Source organism: Podarcis bocagei (genome assembly GCF_964188305.1).
Source record: "Podarcis bocagei genome assembly, chromosome: 11".
NCBI classification, from domain to species: domain Eukaryota; kingdom Metazoa; phylum Chordata; class Lepidosauria; order Squamata; family Lacertidae; genus Podarcis; species Podarcis bocagei.
Window position 1 is genome coordinate 41,611,139 of NC_138136.1, and position 17,823 is coordinate 41,628,961.

A 17,823-nucleotide genomic window follows, 5' to 3' on the forward strand; every position below is an offset into this window, starting at 1 on the left:
TACGTGCAGAGGCCAAATGCTGAGAAATCGGAGGGCCCTGTCCTTACACATTTGCGATCTGTTTCGCAAAGCAACTCTATGCACATACTGTACCAGCAGTGGGCGTTAAAGAAGATATATTTTCCCCAAAATGAACCGGTAAGACGTTATAAATAAAGGCATATAGACCCTATGTAAATACTCTATTGGCAAAAGAACACGCTGGAGCCGCCTCTGTCGACAATGACTCTATTAACAGCCACAGTTGGGTTGCTGTGGAGGAGGGCTGTCCTTTAGTCTTGTGTTCTGTTTCCCGGCAGCAATGGCAGGATCTGCCTCCAGACTTTCTGACATTTTGTCGCAGATGATATCCACAAGCCGTTCAAAGGTCTGCTTGACGTTGACGTTGTCCTTGGCACTTGTTTCAAAGAATTCAAAACCTGGTAGAAACAGACAGACTTGCAATCATTCAGAAACAGCATTTGCAACCATTCAACATTATATTTACCTTCTTCAGGCACTGACTAGACGGCGCTTTGGGGTAGATGCAAAGACAAGCAAAGGAGCAACTGGGCTCAGGAGGACAGGGGTGAGGAACCTTCAGCCCTTCAGATGTTGTAGGACCCCCCCCCCAACTCCCATCATCCTTGGCAAGTGGCCATGCTCTCTGGGGCTGATGGGAGTTGGGAGTCCAAGAACATCTAGATGGGTGAAAGATTGCTGGCCTTGCTTTAGGGGATAGAGTGATAGCTCAGCGATAGAGTACATGCTTAGCATACAAAAAGGTGTCTTCGTGTAGGACTGGGAAAGACTCTTGCCTGAAACCCTGGAGAGCCGCAGCCAATCAGTTTCAATGGTACTGAGTTAGATGGCCCAAAGGCCTGACTTGGTATAAGGCAGCTTCTTATCTTCTCATGACTCTAACGCCCATTAGCCCATGATGGGAGCTCTGGTCTAACAAGATTTGGTTAACCACGGATTCTCCATGGCTGCAGTATGAATTTAGGGCTTAAGTTTAAACTGGACTAATCCTAGTGCAAATGCTTCTGCGCCACCATTGCACAGGAAAGAGAGAAGAGTGACTGTTCTAGGAGACCACACAAGGGCTCAGCCCTTTGCGTGATGATCCAGATGGCCAAGGTATTCATCTCCATCTGTTAGGGACGTTAGCCTGCTTGTGCCTTTTGTTAAAACAGATTACTGCCTAATGGAGGGGTCAGCAAGGTTTACCTTGCCTGGGCCGGTTCACTCCAGTGGAGATCCCTCTGTCGGCTGGATCGCCCGCCCGCTGTTTTCAGCGTCTGTGCAGATGCGATTTCTGGCGCTGTGGAAGTGAGTCCCTGCGCTGCGCCAGTTTAGCGCAGCGCGCGGGGACTCGCTGAGCGGGCGGCTCAATTCAGGGGCAGCTTGTGGGCTGGCTAAACGACCCCCGTGGGCCGCTTGTGGCCCATGGGCCTTAGGTTGCTGATCCCTGGCCTAATGGCTCAGGGCCAGACAAATGTCTCTTAATGGGAGCCAACAGCCATGACATGGCAGGCATTTCCCAGAAATTTGAAGCCCACCAGAACTGGGGTGGGAAGGGATAGGTAGCATATCTTTTCCCTTCCTAGCTAAGGGTGATGATGTAGGTGTAATCTTTTTCTAAAGGAAAAACAGGAAGTGCTGTTTGAGCAAGACAGAGAAAGAAACGTAGAGGAGGAAGGTCTGGAAAGCTAAAAGTGTGGACTTATGTAACAATATACTAGTATTATTTTGGACATATATATTGTGTATTGCGTGTATGCAATAAGTAAGTTTAATTTAACAAAAACAAAACAAGGAAGCTGGAGGCAAGGTGCTGTGTTTTTGCATTGTAGCCAAGAGGGACGATGTCTGCTTATTAAGAACAGAAGACTTGTAAATGCTAACTCAGACCACAGAGCTCATCTGGTCCTCATTCTGTTTCTAATAGTGGCCAGCAGAGGACAGGTATGCAGAAGTCCCTTTAGATGTTACTGGACTGCTGCTCCCATCATCCTTGACCACTGGGCCATGCTAGTCAGGGATGAAAGTTGGACTCCAACATCATCTGGAGGGTACCAGTGCCCCATCCTAGTGCTACGGACATCTGACAAGACAAGTTGGGCCATTGGCCTGATCCAACAGGCACTTATTATGTTCTTATGACACTATTAGAGAACAGAGAACTGATATTCCTTCCCAAGGAGACTCAGAAGCTGAATATGATGAAAACAGCACCCCACTGTTGTTTGTGACATTTTGGTCTTCCTAACAAAGGTATTGCCTTAATAAGCTTTTTGGGATGTTTTTACATAGTGGAAACAGAAATATTTCAATAATCATCATCATAACAAAATCATCAGACTTCTGGCCTATTTTCTTTCCAGCCATGTTAACTGGATATCTTTGAAGGCTAGACAGGAAGCCTGGATAAGTCTATATGCATCAATTTCCCCCCAGATAGCCACTTAATGGAAATGTGTCTAAACTACTAGAAACAGAATCCTTTGGGGGCTGTGATTATACTGGCTATTAACACAGGTGTTTGGGAGTGCTTGCTCCACTGGGAAAGGGGCTCAAACATTTGGTGTAAAAAAATAATAATTACAGTATGGATTTTCCAAGCTTTGAAGATTATTATATGGGGTTCTGTTTGACACAGAGTAAACAGCTACTGTCTGTGAAGCTACACCAGCCAAAATTTGCAACTGATTTGATTTGGGCATAAGAAGTAACTGTGCTGATAATGGTGAGCATGGTTTCTATGTAAACTCAGGGCATTTTTACACCTGTGGCTTCAACTGCCTTTTTGTATATTCTATAATGCAAACGTACAACATATTTTATTGGCTTAAATTAATCTTCTATTTTAAAATGGATCCCTTCCATGTTTTGTCCTGCATTCCCAGTTTCGCACAAAGCTGATGAGAGAGAGAGAGAGAGAGAGAGAGAGAGAGAGAGAGAGAGAAGGAAGCTAAAAGGCACTGATGCCACATATGAAAATGGTCTTTGTGGGTTATGATCCACTCCAATTGACTTACAAAGGCCCTAAGTGTAAATTATAAAACACACAGCAACCTGGACATTTTTTAATAGGCAGGAAGAAAGGATCCAAACACATCTGTGCCTATTCAGTTCTCAAAAAATTAAAACTCTGCATGCAGACAACCCAAGTGTGCCTGCATATAAGTTTTCAAACACAAATTTGTTGCATTGGCACATTTATTATTTAAAAAAAAAAACTTCATAGGGGCATGCAAAAAAAAGAAAAGAAGGAAAAATGCAGTGTGAATCCCAAGATGCAAGAGGATTTATTTAAGCTGCAGGCTTTTTGATGAATGGAACAGGCTCTCTCTGCCCCGTTCTATAACTACCATTTGGCTAGAGCTACCGTAGATTCGCAACAGGGACACCTCTTAATATGCTGTTGAAGTACTGTTGATAGCTCTGATAAAAAAGAAAGAGCCACTTATAGAAAGCAGAACCTGCAAATGCTCTGAACGGATTTCCAACCCAACTTCTTTAATTAGTTATTTCGCAGAGCTGTCTTTCCCAGCTACGCGGCGTTTTCCCCCCAGGTTGCCCAAGAGATTTTGCCGTCTCGTTTTCTAATCCTCTGCTCATGGTTGTTTCCTTGGTTTACTGGAGAAGAAAAGGGCTCGGCATCCATGCCCACTCCCCTAGTCCTGCTCACAGAAATAGCAAAGACTCAGGAAACAGTCACTTCTGACGTTCTTTTAGGGCTTAACAAGATGCTATGCGCATACGTGTGTGTATTAAAATGCTGAGGGCTGCTTTTAATAAGGAAACACAGCTTCAGGAAAAGGGCAGTTTTCAAGGGTGCTTAACCATTTCTTCACCTGCTCTTTCTATCTCCTCTTTAGGTCCATGATGGAGGAAGAAAGAGGAGGGGGGGGGGAATGGATGATCCCAAGGCTCGTCATTTAACATTATGTCTTAAGCCAGTCAATGTGCAATTAAGCTCTTAGAGGAAGAGATGCAGAGCACAGAATCATAAAACTCCCCAATCAAACTAAGATTAGTGGGTGTGAAGGAGTTGAGACAGCAGCTGGCGATATGAAAAGTAGGTAGAAACCCGAGTTAGCCTTTTTCTCCAGTTATGTTTTATTTCCTGTGTTTATCAGAAACTACATTTCCACTGTAGGTTCGTTAAGAAATAAAGGTGGAATCTCCCTGCCTGCTACTAGGAATCGGGGAAGAAATTCAGTTTGGTTTGCATTTTTATGTGACTCTACCTAATTTGCACTTCCTGAAGCAATATGCGAATCCAAACACTTTTTTAAAAAACCACACTCCTTCAAATTTTGCGATGCAATTCTCCAACCAAACCATGTGTTCAAAAATGTGTACGTTAGGCAAAAGTGTGCATAAAAATACATATATTCCTGAAAATAACAGCCCCCAAAATGGATTATATTAGGGGGAATTGCATTCAAACATGACTACAGTGGTGCCCCGCAAGACGAATGCCTCGCAAGACGGAAAACTCGTTAGACGAAAGAGTTTTCCGTTTTGGAGGTGCTTCGCAAAACGAATTTCCTATTGGCTTGCTTCGCAAGACGACAATGTCTTGCGAGTTCCTGCTGGTTTTTTCCCCTCCGCCCTTTTTCTAAGCCGCTAAGCCGCTTATCAGCTGATCCGATCAGCAGATAAGCCTCTAAAAGCCGCTAATAGCGCTAATCCGGTAATCCGTCAATGGGCTTGCTTCGCAAGACGAAAAAACCGCTAGACGAAGAGAATCACAGAACGGATTCTTTTCGTCTTGCGAGGCACCACTGTATATTAGGAGTACTGTGTGCCAGGATGCCGATGAATTTCTGAGAGGATTGGGCAAATTCATGGAGGATAAGACTATCATTGGGTACTAAGCCACAACAGTATCTGGAAACTGCTGGAGGGGAGAGCGCTCTTGTGTTTGGCCCTGTTTGCATCTGGTTGGTCTCCGTACAAAGAGGATGCTGGACAACATGGGCCGGCAGTCTGGTCCAGCAGACTCTTCTTGTGTTCTTATGGGACAACTCAAAAAAACAGAAGCAACAACTTTGCAAACAGATGCAGAATTGTTGCAAACTGAATTTAAAATGGGGAAAGAAATTCAAAACTGAGAAAAAGCAAAACTGATAGATTCGCTCATCCCTACTGGCTACTAACTGCATTTGCTGGAGAAACCACTTGAGAAAGGAGAATCTGCCTTGCCAGTTGAGCATGTTTCTCATTTCACACTATGCATTGGTACCTCGGGTTAAGAACTTAATTCGTTCTGGAGGTCTGTTCTTAACCTGAAGCACCACTTTAGCTAATGGGGCCTCCTGCTGCTGCTGCTGCACGATTTCTATTCTCATCCTGAAGCAAAGTTCTTAACCAGAGGTACTATTTCTCGGTTAGGGGAGTCTGTAACCTGAAGTGTATGTAACCTGAAGCATATATAACCCGAGGTACCACTATACTCCCTTTTGTGCTGAGCAACTGGGAGAGTGATGGGCAGTCAATATGCGCAAGCCCCTGTCAGAAGTTCCTGTGGCACGCAAACAGATGGAATGGACCACAACAAACAACAAAGGCCCCTTCTGAAACTCTACATTTAAATAAGTGCCATGCCACTTTAAACCATCATAGCTTCCTCCAAAGAATTCTGGGAAGTGCACTTTGTTAAGGGTGCTGAGAGTTGTTAGGAAACCCCTGCTCCCCTCAAAGAGCTGTAATTCCCACAGTGGCTTAATAACCAGTCCCTCTCTGCAGCTCTGTGAGAGGAATGGTGGTCTCTCAAGAACTCTCAGCATCCTTAACAAACCACAGCTCCCTGGATTCTTTAAGGGAAACCATGACGATTTCAAGTGGTCAGACAACTGCTTTAAATGTACAGGGCAGCTGGAGCTCAAATTCTTTTTTTTGTATATAAATTCTCTTCTTACCAAGTTGTTCTGCTAAATGTTTCCCTCTGTCGGTGGAGATTACCCGTTCTTCTTCCATGTCGCATTTATTACCAACCAAAATAACCTGGGCATTATCCCAGGAATAAGTTTTTATTTGGGTTGACCTTAGGAGAGAGAGAGAGAAAGAGAGAGAGATCAGTCAAAAGAACAAGGTAATTAGACTGGCACTACCTGTAGGCAGTATGAGTTGGCTTGCCTCAAGAGAGCAGGTTTTTGCATATAATTAAACAGCAGTGTTGGGTTGGGTGTTTGTTCTTTTAATTCAGTCAAGGGATTTCTATTACAGCAACCAATTTATACAGTAATGTGGATCATGAAGGAATATTTTTGGCTTCGCATTGCTATTTGTGCATTCAACCGGATATCAGATTGCACTCCCCATTTTTCTTCTTTACAAAAGCAGCCGCTAAAATGTCTGCTTCATGCAGGTTGCGCTCCAGCACGGTCACATGACTAAAGGCTTATCCACACGTACCTTTCCTCTGCTCTTTCCAGGGACGCTCCACGATTTAAAGCTTCAAGTCTGTTGCTCCGGAGCTTTCTCCATGAAAACCTGCTCTTTCGAGCTCAATCAGAGCAAACACTAATCCACGGGAAACCCGAATTGACATTTGCTCCGATTCAGCTTTAAAGAGCAGGGAAAGCTCAGGGCAAAATAAAAAATAAATTAAAAGTGCTCGGACATGGAGCATTAAAGTGCAGGCCTCTGCCTGGAAAAAGCAGAGCAAAAGGTAAGTGTGGCTAAGCCCTAAGATAAGACACAGAGACGGGAATTACATTAATATTAAAGGGAAGGGAAGAAAGTGCCAGTGCTTTTGAAGTCCAGGGTCACAGAGATGTGGGTTTTTTTGCGGGGAGGGGAGCAGAGGGAAGCATGCTGAGTTCTTTAGGAATGTGTAGTTTATCAGAATATGATAAACGGCTTTCATAAAAGATGCACCAGTTACCATGGCAACCTTGCAAATGGCAGTAACTCAGACTTCTTACCGTGCCAACCCATTAGCGACTCAAAAAGATTTCATTTTTTGATCAGCTGTTAGTCAGGGCCAATTGACATAACTATATTTCATTAACAAATGGAAGCTGTTTTAAAACCTGTAAAACAGCTAGAGGAAGAAGTATGATTTTTCTACCTAATAGCCATACACATAGGGAAATGGTTACTTTGCAATAAGAAAAATGCTTCTGTTATCAAAGTTCTTCTGTGTCTCACATATAGTCTTAGGGAGATACATGCATTCTAATTCCCCTTCCCAACCTTTTAAAAATTACAATTTTATTAAAGTTATGTTACTACAATGTTAGCCAAAATCATTATACATCAAAATAAAAAAATTCCTTCCAGTAGCACCTTAAAGACCAACTAAGTTAGTTCTTGGTATGAGCTTTCGTGTGCATGCACACTTCTTCAGATACATTATACATCAAATATCTTTGCTTCTCATCCCCAGCTTTTAAGAAGGGATCGTTGAGAAATTAAATCTTTGCAACTTCCAGTAAGAATGACCTGATCTGTATCTTCGGGATTAATGTGTGGATTGAAATGTAAGATGCAATCCTATACACACTCATCAGGGAATAAACCTTAAAGGATGCAATGGGACTTTCTTCCAAGTAAACATGCCTAGAACTGATCTGTTAGTTACCCAATGGCTTTTGCTCTTCCTGAATGTTCCGACACAGTTCTTGGTGAAAAAATAAAATGAAAATTAAAAAATACATTTTAACACACATATTTTGAGGAGAAATAACATTTGTATTTCAATAAGATTTGTGGTGCTGATTGCGGTATTTGCAGATTAACGCAGAAAACAGGGCAGAAAAAGTGACATGGCACAATGAGTCGTCACACCAATCTCTTCTCAGTTGTAAACTGCCTTGTGATCCTTGGAAGGATCAGTACAGAAAAATAACAAGCAAACAAACAAACAAACAAACATCTCCAGAAATGATATACAATGATATAGCTTTTATAAAAACAACAACCCCAGAAGCTTTTCTTTTGGGAATTATAGGGACAGAATTACCTAAATGACCGCTCCCCACATCAAATGGGGGGGCGCCTTTTGTGGGGTTGCACACAGCCCCCCCGGGTCCCAGTGTGACTCCTGGTAGTTCGGGCTGGCTTCATCCTCCCCAGGCTGGATACCTGGAGGTCTCCGCCTACCTCAGCCAATCACCCAATCCCGCCTGGGGAGGTGTTCTCATGGGATCGGCCAGGTAAGGGGAGGGACTGCCCTGCCCACACAACAGAAGGTGAATCTTACCTGCAAAGCGTCAGTTGGCTTCAGAGCTTTTCCCACCCTGCCCTCCCTCAGTTAAGTCTTCTTTTGCAAGTTAACCTCTTCTCCACAGGTACGTAGGTGCTGCTACGTCAGGATCGCTGTTGAAGGGCTGGAAAGGAATTTTCCTGCATTGGCAGGTTTTGCCTTTCCTGTAGCAAAACATCACAACTTTGGTGGTTTCAGGCCTTAGGCGGAATCCTTTAGTCTATCTTCCTAAATGGGGGGGGGTAAGCGGTGACCCACACACCCCTTGCGACGGTGAGCCCAGGGTTCCCCATTAAAGGGGTTTTGAGGGGAGAGGCATTGGCCACACACCGAGAGGTTGTCATTGCTCTCCCCTGCGATGGCGGCGAAATGGGGGGCAGGCTCTCTGCTTGAACATACCGTATTTCTTCTCTATAAGACTCACTTATTCCCTCCTAAAAAGTAAGGGGAAATGTGTGTGCGTCTTATGGAGTGAATGCAGGCTGCACAGCTATCCCAGAAGCCAGAACAGCAAGAGGGGTTGCTGCTTTCACTGCGCAGCGATCCCTCTTGCTGTTCTGGCTTCTGAGATTCAGAATTTTTTTTTCTTGTTTTCCTCCTCCAAAAACTAGGTTCGTCTTGTGGTCTGGTGCGTCTTATAGAGCAAAAAATATGGTTCTCTAGAGCCAGCCCGATCCCCACACATTCTGGATAACCCTGATGTCTCCCAGATCCCCAGCTGGGGACTGGGAAGGATAAATGCCCAGTGCCTGAGCCAAGGTCTTCCTACATCTGAAACTTAATAAAGTTGTGGCCAATTTTAATCCCATAACACGTTGTCATGAGTCATTATTCTGCTCGGGGGTTGCCTGGGGTTGGGGGGACTTCGCCTGTCCATGCAATTGTATAGAAATTTATTTATGTATGCTACTACACCAGCAAGAATGCTACCTGCCCAAAGGTGGAAAGAAGCAGAAGTCCCAGCAAAGGAAGAATTGACACAAAAACTTATGGAATATGAAGAAATGGTGGAACTTACCGGAAGAAAAAGAAATCAAGATAAACTTTTTATAAAAGAAAAATGGTTTATTGAATATTTACAGATAAATTGCAAACAGATTAAAACATTAGCAGGATTATTGTAATAACCTGCAGTTTTATAAGAGTATATATTTAAATTAGATAATAAATTGAGCAAACTAAATAAATTTGGATATGCAGAAGATATTTTAAAAAATAAATTTAAGGAACCGCAGAAAGAGGGGGAAGGAAGTCAAATTTTTGGAATGTTAAATTGATTGTAAGACTAATGAAATGTATAAACTTGAAAAGCATAAATAAAATAAAATAAAACTTTTAAAAGAACGGGAAAAAGAAAACATCTCTGGAAGACACCAGGAAGTCAAAAGCAAGGATGCCTGCCCAATCTCAGCTGGAAAAGTGTTCCACAGCATGGGACTAGCGACAACCAAATGCCCGACTTCTAGGGCATTGTGGCCTCTGAAACATGTGGAGCAACTAACAGTGTTCCTTCAGATGATCACAGCGAGATGTTGCTCGATGACAGTTGAGGGATCAAGAACGCTTCCCTTCTCTCCCTCTCCTTTAGCCAGACGGAATGGCTACTGCCAGGTGTAGGAGAGAAACCTGAAGGGAGTTGGCTTCTCAGTACAACTGTGGGTGACTTTGCCTGCTTCTCCCCTTGAGACTTCAGCAATTTCTCTGTAACAGCCAGCTTTCACACAGGTTTTTTTCTTCTCAGCTTAAAACCATGGGGTGAGGGACACAAATGAATAGGGCTTAACACTGAGAGAAAAGCTTGCAGATCAACTTTCTCTGTGTAAATCGGAGGAAGAGCATTTGAACGGATGTTTCCCCAATGACAAAGATGTCTTTCACTTACTCGATAAATCTGAGTTAGCATAGGAAAGCTTCCTTCCCTGTGGGTTGATGACGTCTTCAGGCAAGTCTCAAATTCCTTATGTGACAACTGTCGTCAGTGAGGATGAGTTGGGACTTCTCAAATATCCTCCCATCTTTGCAGGAGGCATTGGTGTTTCGATGCAGGTGCCATTGATCAAATCACCCTAATTCTTTCCCAAGAAATGTTTGTTTGTTTCAAATTCCATTGCCCTCCCTACCTTCTCTCTGCCAATGAGAAAGAGAGACTCTCAACCGAAGTATTAAAGCATTTTATCCTGGAAAGGGCATCCCTGGCTTCCGCACAGTTGAACCACAAAGACTTAAACAGGAGGCTGAGGCTGTCTGAAGATTATATTGCTGCAGATATAGCCGGTACTAACTGGAGTGCAGCATGCAGGAGCTGAACAATATGTAGAGAAGGTGTTCCACAGCCCTCCAAGATGGCTGCCGAGAAGGGAAATGGAAGCCTGCATTGTTCTGTGCTTCCACCTTCTGCAAGATTTACAGGGCAGGATTCTATTGACCGAGGGCAGGTCAGGCAGAGTGCTGTCATCAATCTGCTGAGAACAACAGCTCTGCCTTTTCACAGCTTTCGTCTCTCTAAGGTTGATCCCCCTTGCAGGAAAAAAAGAAAACTCAGGCACCAATTCTTAGTTACACAGTCTTTTTGAATGACCACCTGGAATGGTCTAAAAATTGTATGTCAGAACATAATCAGACCACCAACAGGGGGCAAGTGAAGCCCTTTACCCTTATCGGCTTGCTCTGGCAAGAGAGAAGTTGTTTCTAGACAGACTCATAATCTGCCAAAGATCACACTAGACCAGTGTTTCCCAAACTTGGGTCCAGCTGTTTCCGACCTACAACTCCCATCATCCCTAGTTAGCAGGACCAGCGGTCAGGGATAATGGGAACTGTAGTTCGAAAACAGCGGAAGACCCAAGCTTGGAAAACACTGGACTAGACCAAAGGGGATTGCGTTGTCAAAAAACCCAGATACCACTTTAAAACTGTAAACATTTAATTTTTATTTTTACAATTAGTAGCCTGAATGATGATCTGTATCTTTATTTTTTTAAGATGGTGATCTGTGTTTTCACATTGTACACTGCCCTGATTTCTATACCATCTATGATGGTATAGAAATACTTTCATAAGTAAGTAAGTAAGTAAGTAAGTAAGTAAGTAAGTAAGGGAAGCAGGGCCACTTCATTGGCTTTTCCTCTCCCTGACCAGTCAGCAGCCATTCCATCAGAGTGCAGCAGAGGGTGAGAAGGGAATCAAGGCTGCTCTATCAACTGAGACGCCAGCAACTTTCTTCTTTTCCTCTCCTTAAACTGTTTCTATTCCATGTGGTCATGCAGAAGGAATATGTACTATGTAACTAAGTGCCTGAGTTTTCTTTTTTCTGCCTTCACTCCCATTATTCCCACCTTTCTCATGCCACCTTTTCTAGATTACAAACCTGAGGGCAGAGACTGTCTTACTACTGAAAAAAAAGGTAAAGGACCCTGGAAGGGTAAGTCCAGTCAAAGGCGACTATGGGGTTGTGGCGCTCATCTCACTTTCAGGCCAAGGGAGCTGGCGTTTGTCCACAGACAGCTTTCCGGGTCATGTGGACAGCATGACTAAACCGCTTCTGGCACAATGGGACACCGTGACGGAAACCAGAGCAGCGCACGGAAACACCGTTTACCTTCCTGCCGCAGCGATACCAATTTATCTACTTGCACTGGCATGCTTTTGAACTGCTAGGTTGGCAGAAGTTGAGACAGAGCAATGGGAGCTCACTCCGTCGTGGGGATTCGAACCACTGACCTTCCAATCGGTAAGCCCAAGAGGCTCAGTGGTTTAGACTACAGAGCCACCCATGTCTCATCATCTTGTAAAACATGTTTGGCTGGAGTGTGAGGTAAAAATGCTTCAACTAAAGAAAAAACCATCAAGATTCGTATTTCTCATCCCACCCCACCCCCAATAGGAAAATGTTAAAAGAGAAGTGGCGGTTCCAAATGAAAAACATAGGGAACTGCCTTCTTTCAAATCACAGCCCACTGGCCCATCTAGCTCAGTGCTGTCTACACTGATTGGCAGCAGCTTTCCATGGCTTCAGGCTAGGGAGATGCCAGGGCTTGAACCTGGGACCTTCTGCCCCCAAAACAGTTGCTCTACCACGGAGGTGTGGCCCTTCCCCAAAGGAATGCAGCTGGCTTTCCCAGGATGTAGCCAAGAAGAATGGTGCAAGAGTTACATGAAAAATGATGACCAAAACACTTTAGAACAAACACACATTAGTCATGACAAAAGTCCACCGAACATCTACAGTCCTCAGCTGCTTCAGGGCCTAGTCCCCTGAGCTTTGTGTAAAACCGGGACTGGAACAGCTGCAGACTGTGGTGCACTGGAACCCATCAAACCCAAACCGGATCTCCTTAACATTAAAATTGGCCGTTTGCCAAGTAGAGAAGCCTAGAAAGTTCCATCTGAATCTATGAACATCATCCTAAAATGGGGAGAGCATTCCCAGAAGTGAAGTTTTTGGCTGCTGGAAGCTGTATTCCTATGAGCTCACAAAAACCATTACTACAATGCTCTCAACCACTGTGAGTTCTAAAATTACAATTTTAAAAAGTGCATCAAAATCTCCGGATTCGACTAGCTGCAAACGTCCTCAAAGATAATGAGAAAATTAAACCCAACACTAACCTCACAATATCTTTCTGTTCTCTCTGTATCAACAATGTCTGTGTACACACCATGCATTTAAAGAACACTGCTTCCTCCAAAGGGGGTGGGTGGCTTATTGGGTTTTTATTTTGATTATGCATTTTCTGGTTTTATGTTTTGATTTTATTCTGTGAACCGCCCTGAGACCTGTGGGTATAGGCCGGCATATAAATTCTATAAATAAAATAAATCCAGGGAGTTTACTCACACAGAGCAAATATTCCCAGCACCCTTTACATACTACAGTTACTGGGATTATTGGGCGGGGGAAGCGTGTGCTTTAAATGTATGGTGTGTGCACACCTGATACCTCTATATCCTCTGAACTGTTTATTTCTCCCTGCCTTCCTTATGACTCTAAAGTGCAAATGCTCTACACTAAGAGGAGAACATCTAAAATCAAAATCAATCTCCATTGCTGTTGTGGTAAACTTGAGTCCATGTCTTTCCCTTTTCTCTTTTCCTTTGGAAACTGCCAATTTCTGTCTGTCTGTGCTCCCCCCACCCCCGCCCCCAGCATGATGTTCCAAGGAAATTAAATCAAGGCTGCTCCTGTTTCAGATTAGTCATGTTTATACTAAGTCAGATACAGAACTCTTGCCAGATGAACACACTCTCCCATTAACAGATCTGTTGAGAATCTGAGAGTACATTTTATGGAGAACAGATCTGTGTGCGTGTGTGAGTTTGTGTATAGATATATCTATAGGCCAATATATTCTAAAGGGATGCATTTAAGCATCTGGATTTTGCTGTTTAAGAGATGAACTATCTCGCAAATCACATGCACTCTAGCTAAAGTCCCCCTACAGACCATGTTCTTGTGGGTGGCGGCAGGTTCATGCATCCTCGTCTACTCCACACATTTCTGGGAACACGCTGTACTCTCGGTGTGCTAGATCAAGGCAGGAGCAGGCAATTAACTAGAGTGCCGCTTCCTGCCATTGCTGCTAACTCCTAATGATTCACCCTATTCCATTCTAAAATGCCATCCTTTAAGTGGGACTTCTAGCCACTTCCCAGTCCCATGAATCATGCAAGACATGTCAAGTTGTTTCTCATGTGAACTGTGGAGTGAGGATGGACGCTGTAGAAACAGCTACAAATTTGCAGGTAGTAAGCCATCTGATCACTCTTTCCTTAGATAAAGGCAGGTGTGGGGAAGAAGAACAACAGGACATGAAAAAAGAGGTAGCTGCTGGCAAGGACAGATTACAAGTTGTTCCCCCCCCCCGAAAACCCAAGTACATCCATTTTTTGGGTTAAAAGGGGAGGGCTTTTTTTTATTTGTGGCAATCAACATTTTTCACTGCAGAGGCAATGTCAAGCTCTACAAACAACCCTGCCACACACAACTGCCTCTTTAAGCAGGTATAAACCTTGAAATGCAGCAAGCAAGTGGCCATCCCAATTTTGGATTATGCTCCTAGACAGGAAAAAAAATGGTTTTAACTGTTACAGCAACCAGCTAGCATGCATACAGTGGTACCTCAGGTTAAGAACTTAATTCGTTCTGGAGGTCCGTTCTTAACCTGAAACTGTTCTTAATCTGAAGCACCACTTTAGCTAATGGGGCCTCCCACTGCCGCCGCGCCGCTGCTGCGCGATTTCTGTTCTCATCCTGAAGCAAAGTTCTTAACCCGAGGTACTATTTCTGGGTTAGCGGAGTCTGTAACCTGAAGCATCTTTAACCTGAGGTACCACTGTACTTGTTCCGGAAATAGATAAATTAGAAACCCTCCTTGAGTGTTTTTTGTCTGGCGGCAATGTGGCCTTGACCTCCAATAACGCCTTTTGCTTCCCTGGAAGGAGGGTGGAGAGGTGTGTCCGTATGGAGAAGGTCACATGGTTGGAATGTAACCTACTGTACGTGGGTACAATTCACATCCATTGCTCTGGCCACTTTTGCACCCGTCCTTACCCACAACTGGCGCACAATTTGGACCCTGGAAGGATGCACATGGGAGAATGCAGCCACTGGGCTACAAAACATTCCCCACACCTGGGTGGAAAGAATACTTGGGGGGGGGGGATGCAAATGACTGTGTGTCACAACTGCTTTGAATCTGAAAAATCTGGGATGAAATGGAGGTAAGAATTTCCTCATCATGGGACGGCAGTCAGCTAGCTGACTAAGCTCCCATTTCCTGGTTTCAAGAACACATTATCATGAGAACGTGAACCTAGCTGCTAACCTCTCATTTCACAGAGATTTTAATTTAGTGCCTCGAAAAGCAGTTAAAAAAGTTTAAAGGGAAAGAATGTCATCGTCGTGGAGGTTTCGTGTCAAATTAACGCACTTCTGTGCGATAATTGCACTCCATTATCACAATAAAATGTGTGCTCATGCTAGTGTGGTAAAGCTGACTATTACTGTTGGGAGTGTTCAATTAATGTAGCACACTGAGAACAGGTATTGGCACAGCACTACTATGCTTTAAGTACACAGATCCTGTTGTTATAGTTATCAAGCACCCTCAAAATCTTTGTAACAGTCATTTCCTCCCTCTTCTAGCTCATTCTCATCAACCTATAAATACAGTTTTGTGTGTGTGTGTGTGTGTGTGTGTGTAGCCATGTATCCTTAGCCTAAGCCCCACATTTACCATATGGGATATCATCACTAGTTTACCTTGGGGGGCTGATATGAATGCTATTGAGAGCCAAACTACACATTGCATGAAGTGTGTGATTCCACTGAATGTGGCTTCTTTTTCTTTTAAACAGCAGTCCTATGGGAGATAAACGTCACATCCACACTATACATTTAAAGCACTATGGTCAGGGTGGTTTAGCAATCAATCTCTCTTTCCAGAGAACACTGCCCACTTCTAGGAACATAAGAGCCTGACGGATCAAGGCCAATGCGCCATCTAGTCCAGCATCCTGTCCAGAACACTGGTCCTGAAAGATCTTCATTGGCTTCCAGTACGTTTCTGAGCACAATTCAAAGTGTTAGTGCTGACCTTTAAAGCCCTAAATGGCCTCGGTCCAGTATACCTGAAGGAGCGTCTCCATCCCCATCATCTAGCCCGGACACTGAGATCCAGCGCCGAGGGCCTTCTGGCAGTTCCCTTGCTGCGAGAAGTGAGGTTACAAGGAACCAGGCAGAGGGCCTTCTCGGTAGTGGCGCCTGCCCTGTGGAATGCCCTCCCAGCAGATGTCAAGGCAATAAACAACTATTTTACTTTTAAAAGACAACTGAAAGCGGCTCTGTTTAGGGATGTTTTAAATGTCTGATGCTGATGTTTTTAATATTCAGTTGGAAGCTGCCCAGAGTGGCTGGGGAAACCCAGTCAGATGGGCGGGGTATAGATAATAAATAATAATAATAATAATAATAATAATAATAGTAATAATAATAATAGTAATAATAATTACAGTGGCCAAACAGACGCCTGTGGGAAACCTGCAAGCAGGACCTGACCACAAGAGCCCTCTCCCCTCCAGATGTTTCCAGCATCTGGAATTCAGAAGCATCACTGCCTCCAACCATAGAGGCAGAGAATCATGGCTAGAAGCTACTGATAGCCTTCAACCTCTACTGATCCTCTTTTAAAGCCATCCAAATTGGTGGCCATCCCTGCCTCCTGTGGGTGAGAATTCTGCAGTTTAACTATATGCTGCATGAAGAATTACTTCTTAAAGATTCTGTCCTGAATCTTCCATCACTGATCTTCATCAGATATACGCAAGTTCTATTGTTATGAGACAAGAAACTTTTCTTTATCCACTTTCTTCGTTCCATAATTGTGACAGACTGTACAAAACACAAGAAAGCCCTCACATCCCTGCTGGATTCAACCTGCATGGTTGTTTTTGTAGTTAAAGTTACTTTATTCAGAATTTAAGTTTTTATTTAGCTCAAGGAGAGAAGGGACAGAGTGTTGTGCCCTGGGCCTCCTGTCCTTGCTGCCAAGCTTGCATGTCTGTTTTCTCTCTGGAACAACTTGGGAGAGTTTCTCATTTTTCCAGTCTTAAATTCAGTTCTTCACATTAAGTTGCATTAAAAAGGAAGAGGTCCTTGTGAGGATTTATCAGTGAATTTCTCCCAATATGCACAACTGTATGCATTTTCCCTAATATACATATTTTTGCAAAGCAGTTTCCCCATACCTAACAGACTGTTAACGTTATTTTCACTAACACATGCATTTTATGCATCTTTATCACGGTATATGAATTTTTGTTCAAATTACTTGGCTGGAGAACCACATTGCAAAATTCGGACAAGTGCAAATTTCAAATGACGGTTGTGATTTTTGCTCATGTATTGTTCCAGAAAGGATGAATTAGGCAGATTCACCTTTAAAATCGAACTGAATTTCTCCCCCTTCCTTATTCCACACCCACCCACACCCACCAGCTCCATTGAAGTCAACAGGACTTTCCTACCATGTAACTAATTGCAACTTTACACCTCTAGGTTATGCTGCCTGGGAGCATAAGGGCCAAAGGAGGGTGACATATGAATAGCCTCATTTAAACACATTTGCCACCATGGGGTATAACAAAAATGCATGTTAATTGAGAGTTCATATGTCACACACAATGCTGCTTGCTATGCCCACTGTGAAAAGTGATTTAATGGCTCGTGGTTAGAAGAAGTCTGTACACTTTAATCTTCTCCCTGTAGAGATACCTGCCATTAAATTATGAGCCTTCAAGGTTTCCAGTACAAAAGCACAGCATGACCCATCACCAAAGATTAGGGTTTTAAAGGAGAAAATAGGTATTGGGGGGCAGGGGAAACCTACCATAATGTTCAAGAAGGACCATTTGCAACTAAACAATAATTTCTTGTTGTGCTGTTTGATTACCTTGTTTCTTACACTTTCAATTCAGTCTTTATTGATCTGCATATAAACAAAACTCCCTTAATTTCACATTTCCAGGTGTGCTCCCAAAAGCAAAGAATGAGTTGTAGGTTGTCCCTCTAACATCCTTCCCAGTGCAACTGGAAACCCTGCATTTTTAAAGCCGTAGTTCAA

The 17,823-nt window shown here is 43.5% G+C and overlaps 1 protein-coding gene across 4 annotated transcripts in view; it reads right to left on the minus strand.

The window, feature by feature from the left end:
- Window positions 1-214: 214 nt before the first annotated feature.
- RAB3C (RAB3C, member RAS oncogene family) overlaps window positions 215-17,823 on the minus strand; it is a 117,123-nt gene continuing 99,514 nt past the window's right edge. For all 4 annotated transcript variants that reach the window (XM_081213188.1, XM_081213187.1, XM_081213186.1 and 1 more), the window contains exons 4-5: window positions 5,913-6,037; window positions 215-419 (exon numbers count right to left, since the gene is read on the minus strand). In XM_081213188.1, the coding sequence (XP_081069314.1) occupies window positions 232-419; window positions 5,913-6,037 (313 nt within the window). In that variant the 3' untranslated portion in view covers window positions 215-231. The remainder of the gene's footprint in view (window positions 420-5,912; window positions 6,038-17,823) is intronic.